The sequence below is a fragment of the Myotis nattereri genome (assembly GCF_964212035.1).
Source record: "Myotis nattereri genome assembly, chromosome: 3".
Classification (NCBI taxonomy): domain Eukaryota; kingdom Metazoa; phylum Chordata; class Mammalia; order Chiroptera; family Vespertilionidae; genus Myotis; species Myotis nattereri.
The window spans coordinates 149,337,751-149,352,151 of NC_138077.1; the positions used below are offsets into that span (position 1 = coordinate 149,337,751).

Sequence of the window (14,401 nt, forward strand, 5' to 3'; positions counted from 1 at the left end):
AAAAAAAAAAAAAAAAGAAAAGAAAAAAGGAACTCTTGCCTTTTGCAACAGCATGGATGGAACTGGAGACCATTATGCTAAGTGAAATAAGCCAGTCATAGAAAGATAAATACCACATGATCTCATTTGTGGCTTATAGAGAACAACATAGACTGATGAAAAGGGACAGATCCAAAGACCGAGAAACAGCGATCAGGCTATCAATCCCCAGAAGGAAAGTAGGGGAGGGTGGGGGTAAGGGGAAGAGATCAACCGAAGGGCTGTATTCATGTATATAAGCCAAACCAATGGACATGGACAACAGGGGGATGGGATCATGAGTGTGCGAAGTGGGGGGAGAGGGGGAGATTAGGGGTTAATGGGGGGGATGAGTACACATGTGTAATACCTTAACTAATAATTAAAAAAAAAAAGAAGTACAAATTAGGGAGAAACCAAGATGGGGGCATAGGTAAACACCGGAAATTCCTGCCTCCCACAACAACTTCAGAAATACAACGAAAAGACAAAACGGACAACTGGAGAAAAAAAATAAAAAGCAGGAGGAGATCCTAAGGGAGCTTTGGGACAACAGGAAATGAAGTAACATACACATAATAGGGCTGCAAGAAGGACAAGAAGAGCAGCTAGGATTAGAAAATCTATTTGAAGAAATAATGACAGAAACCTTCCCAAATATGGGGAAGAAAAAAGTTACACAAGTAGAGAGTCCCAAGCAAGATGAACCCCAAAAGACCCACACTAAGACACGTCATAATAACAATGGCAAATGTACAAGACAAAGAGAGAATCTTAAAGGCTGCAAGAGAGAAACAGAGAGTTACCTACAAAGGATCCCCCATCAGATTATCAAAGGATTTCTCAACAGAAACACATCAAGCTAGAAGGGAATGGAAGGAGGTTTACAAAGTGTTGCAAAGCAAAGGACTGAATCCAAGAATACTATATCCAGCAAGACTATCAATCAAAATTGAAGGGGAAATCAGGAGCTTTGCAGACAAAAAAAAAGCTAAGGGAGTTTATCACTACCAAGCCAGCAATGCAAGAAATGCTAAAAGGAATGCTATAAAAAGAAGAAAAATAAATGTTAGAAAGAACACAGGCACGAAAATAGAAATGAATCCAAGCATGTACTTCTCAATAATAACTTTAAATGTAAACGGACTAAATGCTCCAATCAAAAGACATCCAGTGGCTGAATGGATAAAAAGACATGACCCACATATATGCTGTCTACAAGAGACCCACCTCAGAAAAAGGGACTCTCACAGACTGAAAGTGAAGGAATGGAAAAATATCTTTCAGGCAAATGGAAATGAAAAAAAAAGCTGGGATAGCAATACTTATATCTGACAAAATAGACCTCAAAGTGAAGACCATAACAAGAGATAAGGAAGGCCACTTCATAATATTAAAGGGATTGATACAACAAGAGGATATAATCCCTATAAACATATATGTACCCAATGCAGGAGCACCCAAATACATAAACCTCCTGAAAAATAACAAGGGAAAGATCAACAACAACACAATCATAGTTGGGTTCTTAAACACACCACTGACATCACTGTATAAATCCTCTAGACAAAAAATCAGCAAAGAAACAGCAATCCTAAATGACTCACTAGATCAGATGGACCTAATTGACATCTTCAGAACATTTCACCCCAAAGCCATGGAATATATGTTCTTCTCAAGTGCACATGGACATCTTCAAAAATAGACCACATATGGGGTCACAAGCAAAGTCTCCCTAAATACAAGAAGATTGAAATCATACCAAGCATCTTCTCTGATCACAAGGGCATAATATTAGAAATAAACCACAATAAAAACAATCCAAAAAACTCAAACACTTGGAAGCTGAATAGCATGTTACTAAATAATGATTGGGTTACCAGTGAGATCAAAGTAGAAATTAAAAGCATCCTGGAAACCAATTACAATAACAGTACAACAACCTAAAATCTATGGGACGCAATGAAAGCCGTCCTGAGAGGGAAGTTTATAGCACTACAGGCCTACCTCAAAAAACAAGAAAAAATAATAGGAAATCATTTAACTCTACAACTCAAAGAATTAGAAAGAGAACAACAACAAAAATCCCAGAGTTAGAATTAAATTTAACCAAGGAGATATAAGATTTGTACAATAAAAACTAAAACACTGATGAAAGAAATTAAAGCAGACACATATAAATGACAGAACATTTTGTGTTCAAGAATAAATATTGTTAAAATAGTCATACTATACAAAGCAGCTTAAATATTTGATGTAATTCTTGTCAAAATTCTAATGACTTTTTTTACAGAAATAAAAATAAATTCTACAATTCATATAGATCCACAAAAGACCCTAAATAGCCAGTGATATTTTGAGTGAGAAGAACAATGCTTGAGGCATCACACTTACTGATTTCAAAATATATTACGAAATGATGGCAATCAAAGCAGTATGATGCTTGCATGAAAATTGACAGATAAACCAATGCAGCAGAATAGAGAGCCCAGAAATATATCCATACATATATGCTCAACCGATCTTTGACAAGGGTGTCAAGAATACGCAATGAGGAAAAGTATACTCTTCAGCAAACAGTGCTGGGAAAACTGGATATCTGCATGTCACAGACTAAATTGGACCCTTATCTTACACCATACCCAAAAACTACTCTAAATGGATCAAATACTTGAATGTAGGATTTGAATCTTAAAACTGCTAGAAGAAAACTCAGGGAAAAAACTTCTTGAAATTGGCCTTGGCAATGCCATTTTGGATCTGACAGCAATAGCACAGACAACAAAAGCAAAGTAGACAATTAGGATTATAAAAATAAAAGTTTTTTTCACACCATAAGATACAGTCAATAAATGAACATGCAGCCTCTGGAATGGGAGAAAATATTTGCAAACCATTTATCTGATAAAAGGTTCATATACAAAATATATAAAGAACTTCTACAACTCCATAGCCAAAAAACAAATAAACCAATTTTAAAAATGAACAAACTGAATAGACATTTCTCCAAAGAAGACATACAAATGACCAACAGGTATGTGAAAAGGCGTTGAACATCACTAATCACCAGGGAAATGCAAATGAAAACCACAATGAGATATCACCTCATACTTTCCAGATTGTGTATTAAAAAACAAAAAGAAAAGAAAACAAATGCTGGCAAGAATGTGGAGAAAAGCAAATCCTTGTACACTCTTGGTGGGATTGATTATTGGTGTTGTCACTATAGAAAACAGTATGTAGTTTTTCCAACAAACAATTTAAAAAAATAGAACTACCATATGATCCAGTGAGCCCACTTCTTGGTATGTATACAAGGAAATGAAAACATCAAAGAGAGATCTGCACTCCCATGTTTGCTGAGGCATTGTGCACAAGGATCAAGACTTGGAGGTAACCTCAACATCTTTTGAAGGATGACTGGATAAAGAAAACCTGGTATTTAAATACAATGGAATGTAATTCAGCCTAAAAAAATAAATACTGCAATTTGTGGCAATATTCATGAACCTGGTTCATATTATGTTAAATAAAATATGTCAGATGCATATACTACATGATACCACTTTTATGAGGAATTAGAAACAATGAAAGTCAATGGCGCAGAGATTAGATTGGTGGTTGCAGGGGCTGTACGTTTAGCTGAGATATTATTTAAGGGCATAAAGTTTCAGTATGTGAAATTGATTTAAGGCAATGATTTTATTATTTATTTTTTAAGATATATTTTTATTGATTTAAGAGAGGAAGGGAGAGGGAGAAAGAGATAGAGAGAATCATTGATTGGCTGCCTCCTGCATGCCCACACTGAGGACTGAGCCCACAACTGACCTGAAATTGAACAGTGTCCTCCTGGTTCATTGGTCAACGCTCAACCACTGAGCCACACCAGCTGGGCAAGGCAGCGATTTTCAATCTTTCTTTTCTCATGGCACACATGAATGAATTACTAAAAGAGCACTCTTAGGAATTAGTTTATGTATGCCTTTAGAAAAGAAGGTTGAAAAATCGCTGAATTAAGGAATTATATTTTTTAATCATTTAAATATATTTTTATTGATTTCAGAGAGGAAGGGAGTGTGTGAGAGAGATAAAACATAAATGATGAGAAAGAATCATTGATTGGCCACCTCCTGCACACCCCACACTGGGGATGGAGCCCGCAACCCAGGCATGTGCTCTGACCGGGGATCAAACCATGACGTCCTGGTTCATATGTTGACGCTCAACCACTGAGCCATGACGACTGGGCATTTTTTACTTCCTTTACACATCTCTGCTACTCTCTACCCCCTGCCTTTGGCAACCCACAATCTATTCTGTAAATAACTTGCCTGGGTTTTTTGAGTCCACATGTAAGTGAGATCATGTGGTATTCATCTTTCTCTGTTCTGAATTATTTAACTTAGTATATGCTCTTAAGATCCATCCATATTGCTGCAAATGGCAGTTTCCTTTTTTAGTTATGACTAAGTAATCTTCTATTATATATGTATGCTACACTTTATTTTAAAAAACATATTTTTATTGATTTCAGAGAGTAAGGGAGAAGGAGAAATAGAAACATCAGTGATTAGAGAGAATCATTGATTGGCTGCCTCCCGCAGCCCTGCACTGGGAACCGAGCCCACAGCCTGGGTATGTGTCCAGACAGGGAATTGAACTGTGACCTTCTGGTTCACAGGTTAATGCTCAACAACTGAGCCACTCTGGTCAGGTCACATTTTCTTTATCTATTCAATTGTTGATGAGCCCTTAGAGTGTTTTCGTATCCTGGTTATTGTAAATAATGCTGCAATGAATATAAGAGTACATATTATATTTCTGAGTTAATGTTTTGTTTTATTTGGATAAATACCCTGAAGTGGAATTGCTTAATTATATGGTAGCTTTATTTTTATTTTTTGAGGAATCTTCATGTTTTTCATAGTGGCGACATCAATTTTGGTCTCATCATCAGTGCACTAGGGTTCCCTTTTCATCAGCATTTGTTATCTCTTGTACTGTTGATAATAGCCATGGAATATTTTAAATCTAATGAAGATTTATTTAACAATTGTTTTTCTTATATGTAGAGTGCATTCTATGTGGTGTTAAGAAACTTTTATCTCCCCAAGATGAAAAATTACTTCTGTTTTTTTTTTAAAGCTTTCTTTTAGATATTAACTTTAACATTTAAGACTATGATTCAGCCATAGCTGGTTTGGCTCAGTGAATAAAGCATCGGCCTGGGTACTGAAGGGTCTGGGTTTGATTCCGGTCAAGGACACATGCCCAGGTTGCTGGCTCTCATCATTGATATTTCTCTCTCTCTTCCTCTCCTTTGCTCTTTGAAATTAATAAAAATATATTTTTAAAAAATACTATGATTCATCTCAAATTAATTTTGCATATGGTGTGATTTGAGTGTCAACATTCATTTTCCCCCTCAAAATATTGTCCCAACACAAAATCAGAAAGGCAGAGAGAACAATAGTCTAGTTTAAGTTTTACAGGATTATAGTTAAGGTTTTCAGAGGAATAAAAATAAATTTATTTCAAGTTTGAGTTAATACTCCCCTTTTTATGACTATAGAAGCTACTCTGTGTACTGTGGGAGGGAAAATAGACTAAGTAAAGAGAGTAGAAGAGAAAGAGGTGAGTGGCCTTTGGACAGGACGGTAATTACCCAGAAAAATTTTGTAGGGAGGAAGGGTGAAGCATCCACACATAAATCCATTTTGCACAGAGGCAAGTACTTCTTCTACCAGTATCACAGAGTCCCATCTGTGCCCACAGACCATGTAGCCACCACCCAATCAAGTACAGCCACCAAGTACTATACTCTGTCTGCACCTTGCAATCAATTGTCCCAGGTCTTCCTTATTTGTAGCCAGCCCATGAGCCATAGACTTCTTGTCAGGAGTGATGATCAATGTGTTCCATGGCTTTGTTCACTTCCATTATCCTTGCCCTAAGTTCACAATTCCCCAAACCTGTCCCAAAACCAAAGAAAACCGTTGAGCAATAGTATAGGACTGAGGATGTCTAGTGGGGTGAGGTATGTGAGGGAGAACAAGTCTATCCTGAACATAAGCCGCCTGATATCTCCTCATTGTAAAATGCATCCCATTATACAACTTAATGTGTCTCTAGACACATTAAATATGCCTGATTTCAAATATTGAATCCCGATAGAATCATGCTAATCACTCTTCCTATAATTAAACACGAACTGAATCACTTTATAGAAAAACAAACATTGTCTTAACAGTTTATTTCTTCTTTGAAAACTTTATGGTTCAACAAAATTGCAAGCATCAGCCCTATTTAGTTTGGCTCAGTGGATAGAGCACTGGCTCACAGACACATTGATGTTTCTCTCTCCACCTGTCCCCCTTAGTTCTGCTTTCTCTAAAAATCAACGGAAAAAATATTGTAGGGTGAGGCCGAACAAAACAAAAAATAATGCAAACATCATGTTTCCAATTTCAGTTGAGAGGCAACTGTTTGACATAAGTTCCTCGTTCTTCTCAAAAAGCTGCTCACGTTCCTGCTCATTTTCCTGCTCACATTCCTGAAAAAAAAAAGTGGAGACTGAACTTACACAATTTATTTATTTATTTATTTATTTATTTATTTATTTATTTAATATATTTTATTGACTTTTTTACAGAGAGGAAGAGGGAGGGATAAAGAGTTACAAACATCAATGAGAGAGAAACATTGATCAGCTGCTTCCTGCACACCTCCTACTGTGGATGTGCATGCAGCCAAGATACATGTACTTGACCGAATCAAACCTGAGACCTTTCAGTCTGTAGACACATGCTCTATCCACTGAGCCAACCCGGTTAGGGCTGAACTCACACAATTTAAACTGTTTCCCACATTTGCCAAATTATTTCCCCTGCCCATACGTGTTATGAGCTTTTCAATTTTATTTTTAACTATGTGCCTTTCTTAACTTCTACCATATCACGTTCTCCTATGCCAACCAATAATATTTCTGGGCTTTGTTTAGCTACAGAAATGTTCTTTCTCATAGTTACTAAAATATTAGTGACCCAGATCCTACTCTTGGTTTTCTTCACCCACATGCATCATAGTGTTCCTGGAAAATAAATCATTTTTTTCCTTCAACTCTGATCTAGGTGGTGTGGATTCTCAAATATATATCTAAGAAGGTGAGAAAGATTAGTGAATTCCATTGGGAAGTTTACTACATAATTCAGAATCATGGCAGATGATTGATCAGGAAACTTAACACAACTCTCCAAAACTTGGTGGCAATGTAACAAATAAGTTGAAGAGATCAGGGCCTGTGCTAGTCCATATTGTATTTTTGAGTGGACATCTGGACTCAACAATGACTCATAGTAGAGCCTAGAGAACAAGAAGATACAGGCAGCCTGGGTATGTAATTACATGGTTAATTCTGTAGCTGGTCACAGAGTCTTACTTCATTAGGGTGCCTGCAGAGATAAAGTTACACCAGGTACTGAGGAAACAAAAATACCTTGAACTCCACTCAGTCAGATAGATAGAATAGCTATTCTTCCACAAGGCAGGACTCAGAAACAATACTTATCTCTCATGATATTACAATTTCCTCATTTAAAAATAAGATTATAATAGTACTTAGAACATAATATAACAATTAGATGACAGAATGACCGTAAAGCCATTGAATAGTGCCTGGTAATGAACAATTATTATTTATTAGTGATGTAATAATAAAGGATTCCATGAGATTTTATCCTGCAAGTATTATTCTTTAGTAACCAGAGATTGTAACAGGTAGAAGCAGTAAGAGAATGTAGAGTCTACAAGTGATTGGGCTAGAAAAGTGACATAATGCTCTTCCTTCTAAGCAACGTTTTTGATTCTGTACAGTTTAAGTTAAAATGGCGATGACAGAATTAAATACCTGAAGTTTATGTTTTGCATTCCTTGCTTCCTCTGCCCTTTCCTTCTCCATCTCCTCAAGTCTTTTCAGGTGTTCCTGATCATTCTTTTCTCTCTCTTTCCACCTCTGTTCATTCTTTTTTTGTACTTCCTCCAATATTTTTCTTGTAGTTGCTTCAGATTCAGCCTTTATACGTTGCACTGACAAAGAAAAATAAGCAGAGAAACATGAGGGTGAAATTGTTATGGCTTATTTTGCCTTCACCTCATCTTTTTTGTTTTATTCTTATTTCATAGAGAAAACCTCTTGTGATAGCTTTTGCACTGAGGAAGCAAAAGACAACTGTAAACAACAGTTAAAAATCTCCTTGAACTATGAACTATACTTGCTACAAACTATTATTTGCACTACAATAATGATTTCCAGTGCATTAATGTTGCTGACAAAATTTATAGGTTTCCCATATATCTAAAATTTTATATTTTTTGAACAGCTTTATTGATGTATAATGGTAACACTATTTACTGCCAAATGCATTTTTATCTATCTACTATACTTGTACACACCTGACAAACCAAACCACAATCAAGTTAGGAACATACCTATGACTGAAACATCTCCTCATGCCCTTTGGCCCTCCTCCTGAACATAAAATCTCATCCCCATCACTGGGCAAAACCACCGGCCAGTTTCTGTGACTAGAGAATAGTTTGCTTTTTCTGGAATTTTACATAAATGGAATCATACAATATGTAGATTTTTTTGTCTGCCTTCTTTCACTCAGAATATTTATTTTTGTAACATTGTTTTATGTATTATTAGTTTATTCCATGTTATTGCTCAATAGTATTTTCTTGTGTGGAAATGTTAAATTTTGTTGTCCATCTGTTGATGGACATTTGGCTTGTTTCCAGTTATTGGCTATTACCAAGAAAGCAGCTATGAACATTTTCAAACAAGTTATTGTATGTACATAAACTTTCAACTTACTGAGGATATATCTAGGAGCAAATTATTAGACTGCATGATAGGTATTTGTAAAATTTTTAAGAAACTGACAAACTGTTTTCCAGAGCAATTTACCATTTTACATTCCTACAGCAGGGTATAAGGGTTCCAGTTGCTCCACATTCGCACCAACACTTGAGATGTTTAGTCCTTTTAATTTTAGCCTTTCTAGAAATGCATAGTGGTATCTCATTGTGGCTTGAATTTCCACTTTTCTAATAAGCAATTATGTTGTTAATAACTAATGATGCTGTTTAATGTGCTTATTGCCATCCAAATATATGTTTTTGATGAAGTATCTGTTCAAATTGTATCATTTTTTTCCTCATACTTGGGATGTTTGCTCTTCCAATTAGTGACACATTTGTTGAGTTTTAAGAGTTCTTGAAATATTGTGGATACAAGTCCTTTACCTGATGTTTGATTTGAAAATAGCTACTTCCAATCTGTGCCTGGCCTTTTCATTCAATGAAAAGTCTGCTTTTTCAAAAGCAGAGTTCTTAATTTTGAAGTACAATTTATTATTTTTATATTCAGAGTGTTTTTAGCTGTTCTCACCATCAATCTCACTTTGCATCTCTTTCTTCTGGTGTTTCCTTAATAACTCTTCAACCTAGTGATGCAGCAGAAGGTAGAATTATGAAATAAAGACTGAGTTTAAGCAGAACCCAGCAATAATGCATTAATTCAATTTAGTTTTATCACCCAAATAACAATCATTGTAGAATTAAAATAGCTCCTTGATGTTTTTGTCCAGTGTTTCCAAACCTTTAGATCTGGTAGTAGGAGTGTGTACCTATGTGCCCTTAGCAGGATCCCACGGGGAGTGGAGAGGGCTTGGGTCTGGGTCAGGCCTGACAACTATGCCAGGAATGTGTTTCAGTCCTAGAGATGTTCCTTGGGAGGGATGGAGGTTTAGTTCTATTTCTCAGTTCCACTGAAGTAGGATGGCCACACCCATGTTATCCATATGGGAACTGCTGACTCTGGAGAACACTGGCAATCAAACTCCAGGCAGGGACAAAAAATGCATTTACTCTGGACATGTAGAAAGAAGCAGGCTGATGTGGAAACAAATGCAGCAAATTTTAGAATTTTCACCAACCATATTTCATATCATGTGTAATCTGAGACTTTGAGACCAGTTAGCACTATATCAGGTAATTTTGATGGGTGTACCAAACATCCTAAGAACTGAAGTCAGTCACTTGGGGGCACAAGGAAACTCTATAATCACCACAAACAGCAGTTCGGAAGCCTGGAGCATGTTAACTGACCTCCCAAAACTCTAGTACCACAGAAGGTGCTTAGTCTTAAAGACTTAGGACTTTAGAATTATCCAGTTAACTTGACATTTCAGGGAATCATTGTAACTTTAGTTAAAACTTTTGCTCTTCCCTTCATGAGAAACCATATTACTTACCTTTATACTTTGCCCACCCCACACCCAGACTTACACTCTGCATGTACTCCGTCATTTTATCCCGGTTTTTTTTATGTTCATTTTCTTTTTCTAGCTTCATCTTCTCCTTCAGTAGGGCTATGCTTTTCTTGAAGATTCTCTCTTGAGCCTCCATTTTTTGCTGTGTTTCTCTCAGTTTCTGCATTAGAAGCTCCTGTTTCCTTTCCACTGCCTCCTTCTTGGCCTGTTCAGCTGTTTCACAGTGGTTTTACAGAGAGAAAATAACAGCTATACCTAGCTGTACTCATCAAAGGTAAGAGACTAAAATGATTTTGTAATGTCAGAGAGGAATCTCTCAATATTCTTACTAACAATACCAGCAAAACGTGTTTCAGAATGTGATGGAAAGGCACTGATTGCCTGAGGGAGCAATTGAAACTCACCTGGTTATTTTTAGATTTAGCCAAGTTATTCTAATCCTTCTTGTTTCAAGAAGGATTTGCTCTCACACATTAAAGCTCACTGCAGGAACCCGCCCTGCCCTCCTTGATCACAGCTCTGCCCTGTACCTGCTAGAGCCTTCTCCCCAGCAGTGAGGGCCTTGTCAGCCTGCAGGATGGATTCCTTTGTTGCAGCCTGTGACTGCTTGAAGTTCTGGAGCTCCTCCATTTCCTAAGAAAACTGGGAGCACATGTATAGTATATGTATATTAGATGATGGCAAGTGCTCAGGAGAAAACAAGCAGGAACTGAGTTAGGGAGCACGGGGGCTGAATTTTAATAGAGCATCGTCAGAATAGGCCTCTCAGAAAAACAGAAATAAATGTGCTCTGTGACCTTGAGGAGGAGAAGTGTAGTGAATCCTGGGAGCTGTAGCAGCTGGAGGAGGGGAGACTTTGAGCGGAAGAAGACAAAGAATGAGGCTCCCTCTCAAAACACCAGGATACAGACCTTTATAGACCCAGATACAGTTATAGAGGCAGGAATTCATTTATTTAAACTAGAATGAAAAGATATTTTTTTGTTTCTGGGCTGACAGGGAAGAGAGGCTGTAGCCAGGGTAATTTCGGGAGTGCCCAGAGCTGCCAGAGTCCCACAGCTGGTAGAGGTCCTACTTTAGTGTATTCATCACAGTGGGCGTTTCATGCAATCAAGGGACAGAAATCAGTCAAAGTGCTTTGACTGTCTCTTCCCTTTCTCAAAGAAAGTCCTAAACAACATTCATGTGTCCCATGCTCTCCTAAATTGTGTGCACTGGAAAGAGTAATTTTTCTGTGTCTCAGTTTTTTCTTCCATAAAATGGCAACACTAAAAATTACAATCTCTTTGTCATTACCATCATTAGGGAGATAAGATATATGATAAAATTTATAATGCTCTTAAAATCATGTGTTGAATACTGAATCCTATGTTAGTATTAATTTAAAAGTGAGTGTCTAAGAGGGCAGGGAGGTAAAGTTCTAAATGAAAATGTGGATTTGGACTGAACAGTGACATCTGGAGTGGCTACCAGGGTTCAAATCACTTACATCAATGTAACCTTGGAAAAGGAACTTACCTCTGTGAGCCTGCATTTCCTTAGTGTGATAGATAAAGCAAGAATTCCTGCCTGACTCATTCCTGTAGGGTCTGGTAACACACAAGGTCTCAATAATTATGATTAATGTAGTGTTAGGATTGTGTTAAAATGTGTATGTATGTTCAGTAAGCTGCAAATTGCCAACAAATAATAATGTGTCTAAAATCTTTTTCTCAGAAAATAACAAATTTTTTAACACACTTTCTCTGTACCATTTCTCTTTTTTGTCTAAAGGTGATTGGGAGCAAAGATGGGGAGTAAAACATTAATCTTCTAGCGCTTTGATACAACCAGGAGGAATTACAGAGTTTATTTCTTGGACTGAATATTTAAAATTTGAGGTAGGAATAGAAAAGTTAACAAAATTTTTAAAAAATGTAAGTAAACTGAAATACCCAATCCAAAAGCTGTTAAATTCAAATGAACAAGTAAAATGAAATAGTTCTCCTGCGTGGAGTTAGTTGGTTTCCAAAGTTCCTCCTCAGGAGAGTCAGTCATCTGAAGTGATGGTGAAAACTACCCAAGCCTTGACTTCTCAGCGAGTGTGACAGGACTTTCTGAGATGGTTCTTGTAATGCCTGGTAAATAAATACTCTAAGATCGTATAGTTAGTTCTAACAGTTGGTGATGAATTGAATTATTCTATATCACACAGCTTTGTGCTCTCTTTGGAATATTAAGTATTGTTAAATAAAAAATAACCAGAGTCAACCATTCAGGATTTAAATTGTTTGTAAGTTAAGGACCACCTTTTCTCTCAGTTTCTCCAGTGCCTGGAGGTGAGGTGGAGATGGTGGTTGTGGTGCAGGGACAGTCTGAGGAGGGACAGGGAGATGGAGGGGGAGAGACTCCACCAGGAGCCTCTGCAAGTGGATGGGGTTTACTCTATCCATCCCAGGAAGGATTTAGCCCTTTTGGCATTTGAGGGAGGATGCTTCCCTTCCTCTTCTTCCCTCCCCCCCCCCCCCCCCCATGGAGGGCTGTTTGTGTAGCTCTGGGAGGGTGCCAGAGGGGTAGCTCACCTGGAGACAAGGTAGATGAGCACTGGTCACTTCACAGAGAGGCCTCTGATCCGGCCTCTGATCCAGCCTCTGAGCTGCTGGTAGCCAGGCCCAGTACTAGCCTCTTACTGCCCCTCTGCCCTCCAGTGCCAAGCATGCACTTCCAGTGTGAGGCTTGTGCTTGGGCACGTGTTGTTGTTATTGTTGTTGTTGTTGTTGTTGTTGTTGCTGTTGTTGTTAATGAACGTGGGCCTGGAAGAGCTAGTTTAGTGAAAACCTTCATGTCTTGGGTGCTGCAGACAGGGGACAAGTTCTCAGCTGTCCTAGCACTTCCTTCCCTCCCTCACTCATCCTGCATCTGGCTCCTCCCCATACTGACTGTTCTCTTTGGAATCTAAAAATAATGAAGATATTAGAGCCAGTAGTTAAGGGTCGGGTTGATTAGAACCCAAATCAAAATGGAAAGGACACTGCTTTTATGCTGTTAAAGAAGTAGGTGAGGAATGAAATTCATGCTAAGCCAAGGAGTTCAGAGGCAGAGTTTCCAGAAAGCTGGGACAAAACTGCTTGAGAGCACAGAGAGGTCAGGCAAACAAAATGTCTTTAGCGATGCACCAGAGTGGGTTCTTTAAAGATAAACATTTTAGTAACATAGTGGGACCAAATTCTACTTGTAAGGCATCAGAAAGCAGTTGGCACTAATAAAGTGGATCTAGTGGACCTGGGCTATGTTTTATTTTATTTTTAAGAGTTTATTTTAAATTACAGCTAGCATTCAATATTGTATGAATCTCAGCATACTACATAGTGGTTAGAGATTTCTATAACTTAAGAAGTGAAACCCCCAATAGGTCTAGTACCCACCTGGCAGCCTGCATAATCATCACAATATTATTGAGCACATTTCCTAGGCTGTACTTTACATCCCTGTGACAGTTTTGTAACTGCCAATTTGTATCCTTAATCCCTTCCCCATTTTCCCCCAGCCTCATCCTTCCTCCCACCTGGCAACCAGAACCTGGGTTACTTCTAAACCAAGAAATACTCTCTGAAACAAAGCTTACATCTTTGACTAAAATGTATGGGATTTTCAAAATAAAGTTCTTACCTGTTTTTTCTCCTCAATGTAGGTTGGAGTGGTATCTGCCACTTCTCTGTCTTTCACCTGATGGTTGGGTTTTTATTCACCTGTCTGATGTCATGTGACTTTCCGGAATTCCTGAAGACCCATTAATTAGAAGTGAAGGACTTAGAGTAATGTGAAACTGAAAGCACTGAGTACAAAGCACTGATTCAACAACCATCAAAGGAATTTCTGAAAGCTGTAAAAACGGAATGGTACCTGGATTTCACAGAATTTCTTACCTAGTTCAGTTTAACAAAAGCTCTGCTCCTGGTGGGTGTGGTCAACAAGATGTGGCTTCCTTTTCCCTCTTTCATGCAGGATAAGGTGTGTCACTGGGAGAGGCAGGCCACCAGTATTTCTCCTGGCCTCCAGCACTGAGT

At 37.9% G+C, this 14,401-nt stretch overlaps 1 protein-coding gene across 8 annotated transcripts; it reads right to left on the reverse strand.

The window, feature by feature from the left end:
* Positions 1 to 5,175: 5,175 nt before the first annotated feature.
* LOC308516733 (uncharacterized protein) lies at positions 5,176 to 14,095 on the reverse strand. 8 transcript variants are annotated; one of them, XM_081087809.1, is made up of 8 exons: positions 14,004 to 14,051; positions 12,917 to 13,147; positions 12,290 to 12,472; positions 10,886 to 10,997; positions 10,372 to 10,568; positions 9,473 to 9,527; positions 7,928 to 8,106; positions 5,176 to 6,574 (listed from the first exon to the last, which is right to left on the reverse strand). In XM_081087809.1, exons 4-8 carry the CDS (start codon positions 10,983 to 10,985, stop codon positions 6,419 to 6,421), a joined length of 687 nt encoding a protein of 228 aa, XP_080943935.1. In that variant the 5' UTR covers positions 10,986 to 10,997; positions 12,290 to 12,472; positions 12,917 to 13,147; positions 14,004 to 14,051; the 3' UTR covers positions 5,176 to 6,418. The 8 variants fall into 8 exon arrangements, with proteins under 8 accessions (XP_080943935.1, XP_080943934.1, XP_080943936.1 ...); XM_081087808.1 differs by having other exon boundaries at positions 12,917 to 13,156; XM_081087810.1 differs by having other exon boundaries at positions 12,917 to 13,188.
* Positions 14,096 to 14,401: the final 306 nt, after the last annotated feature.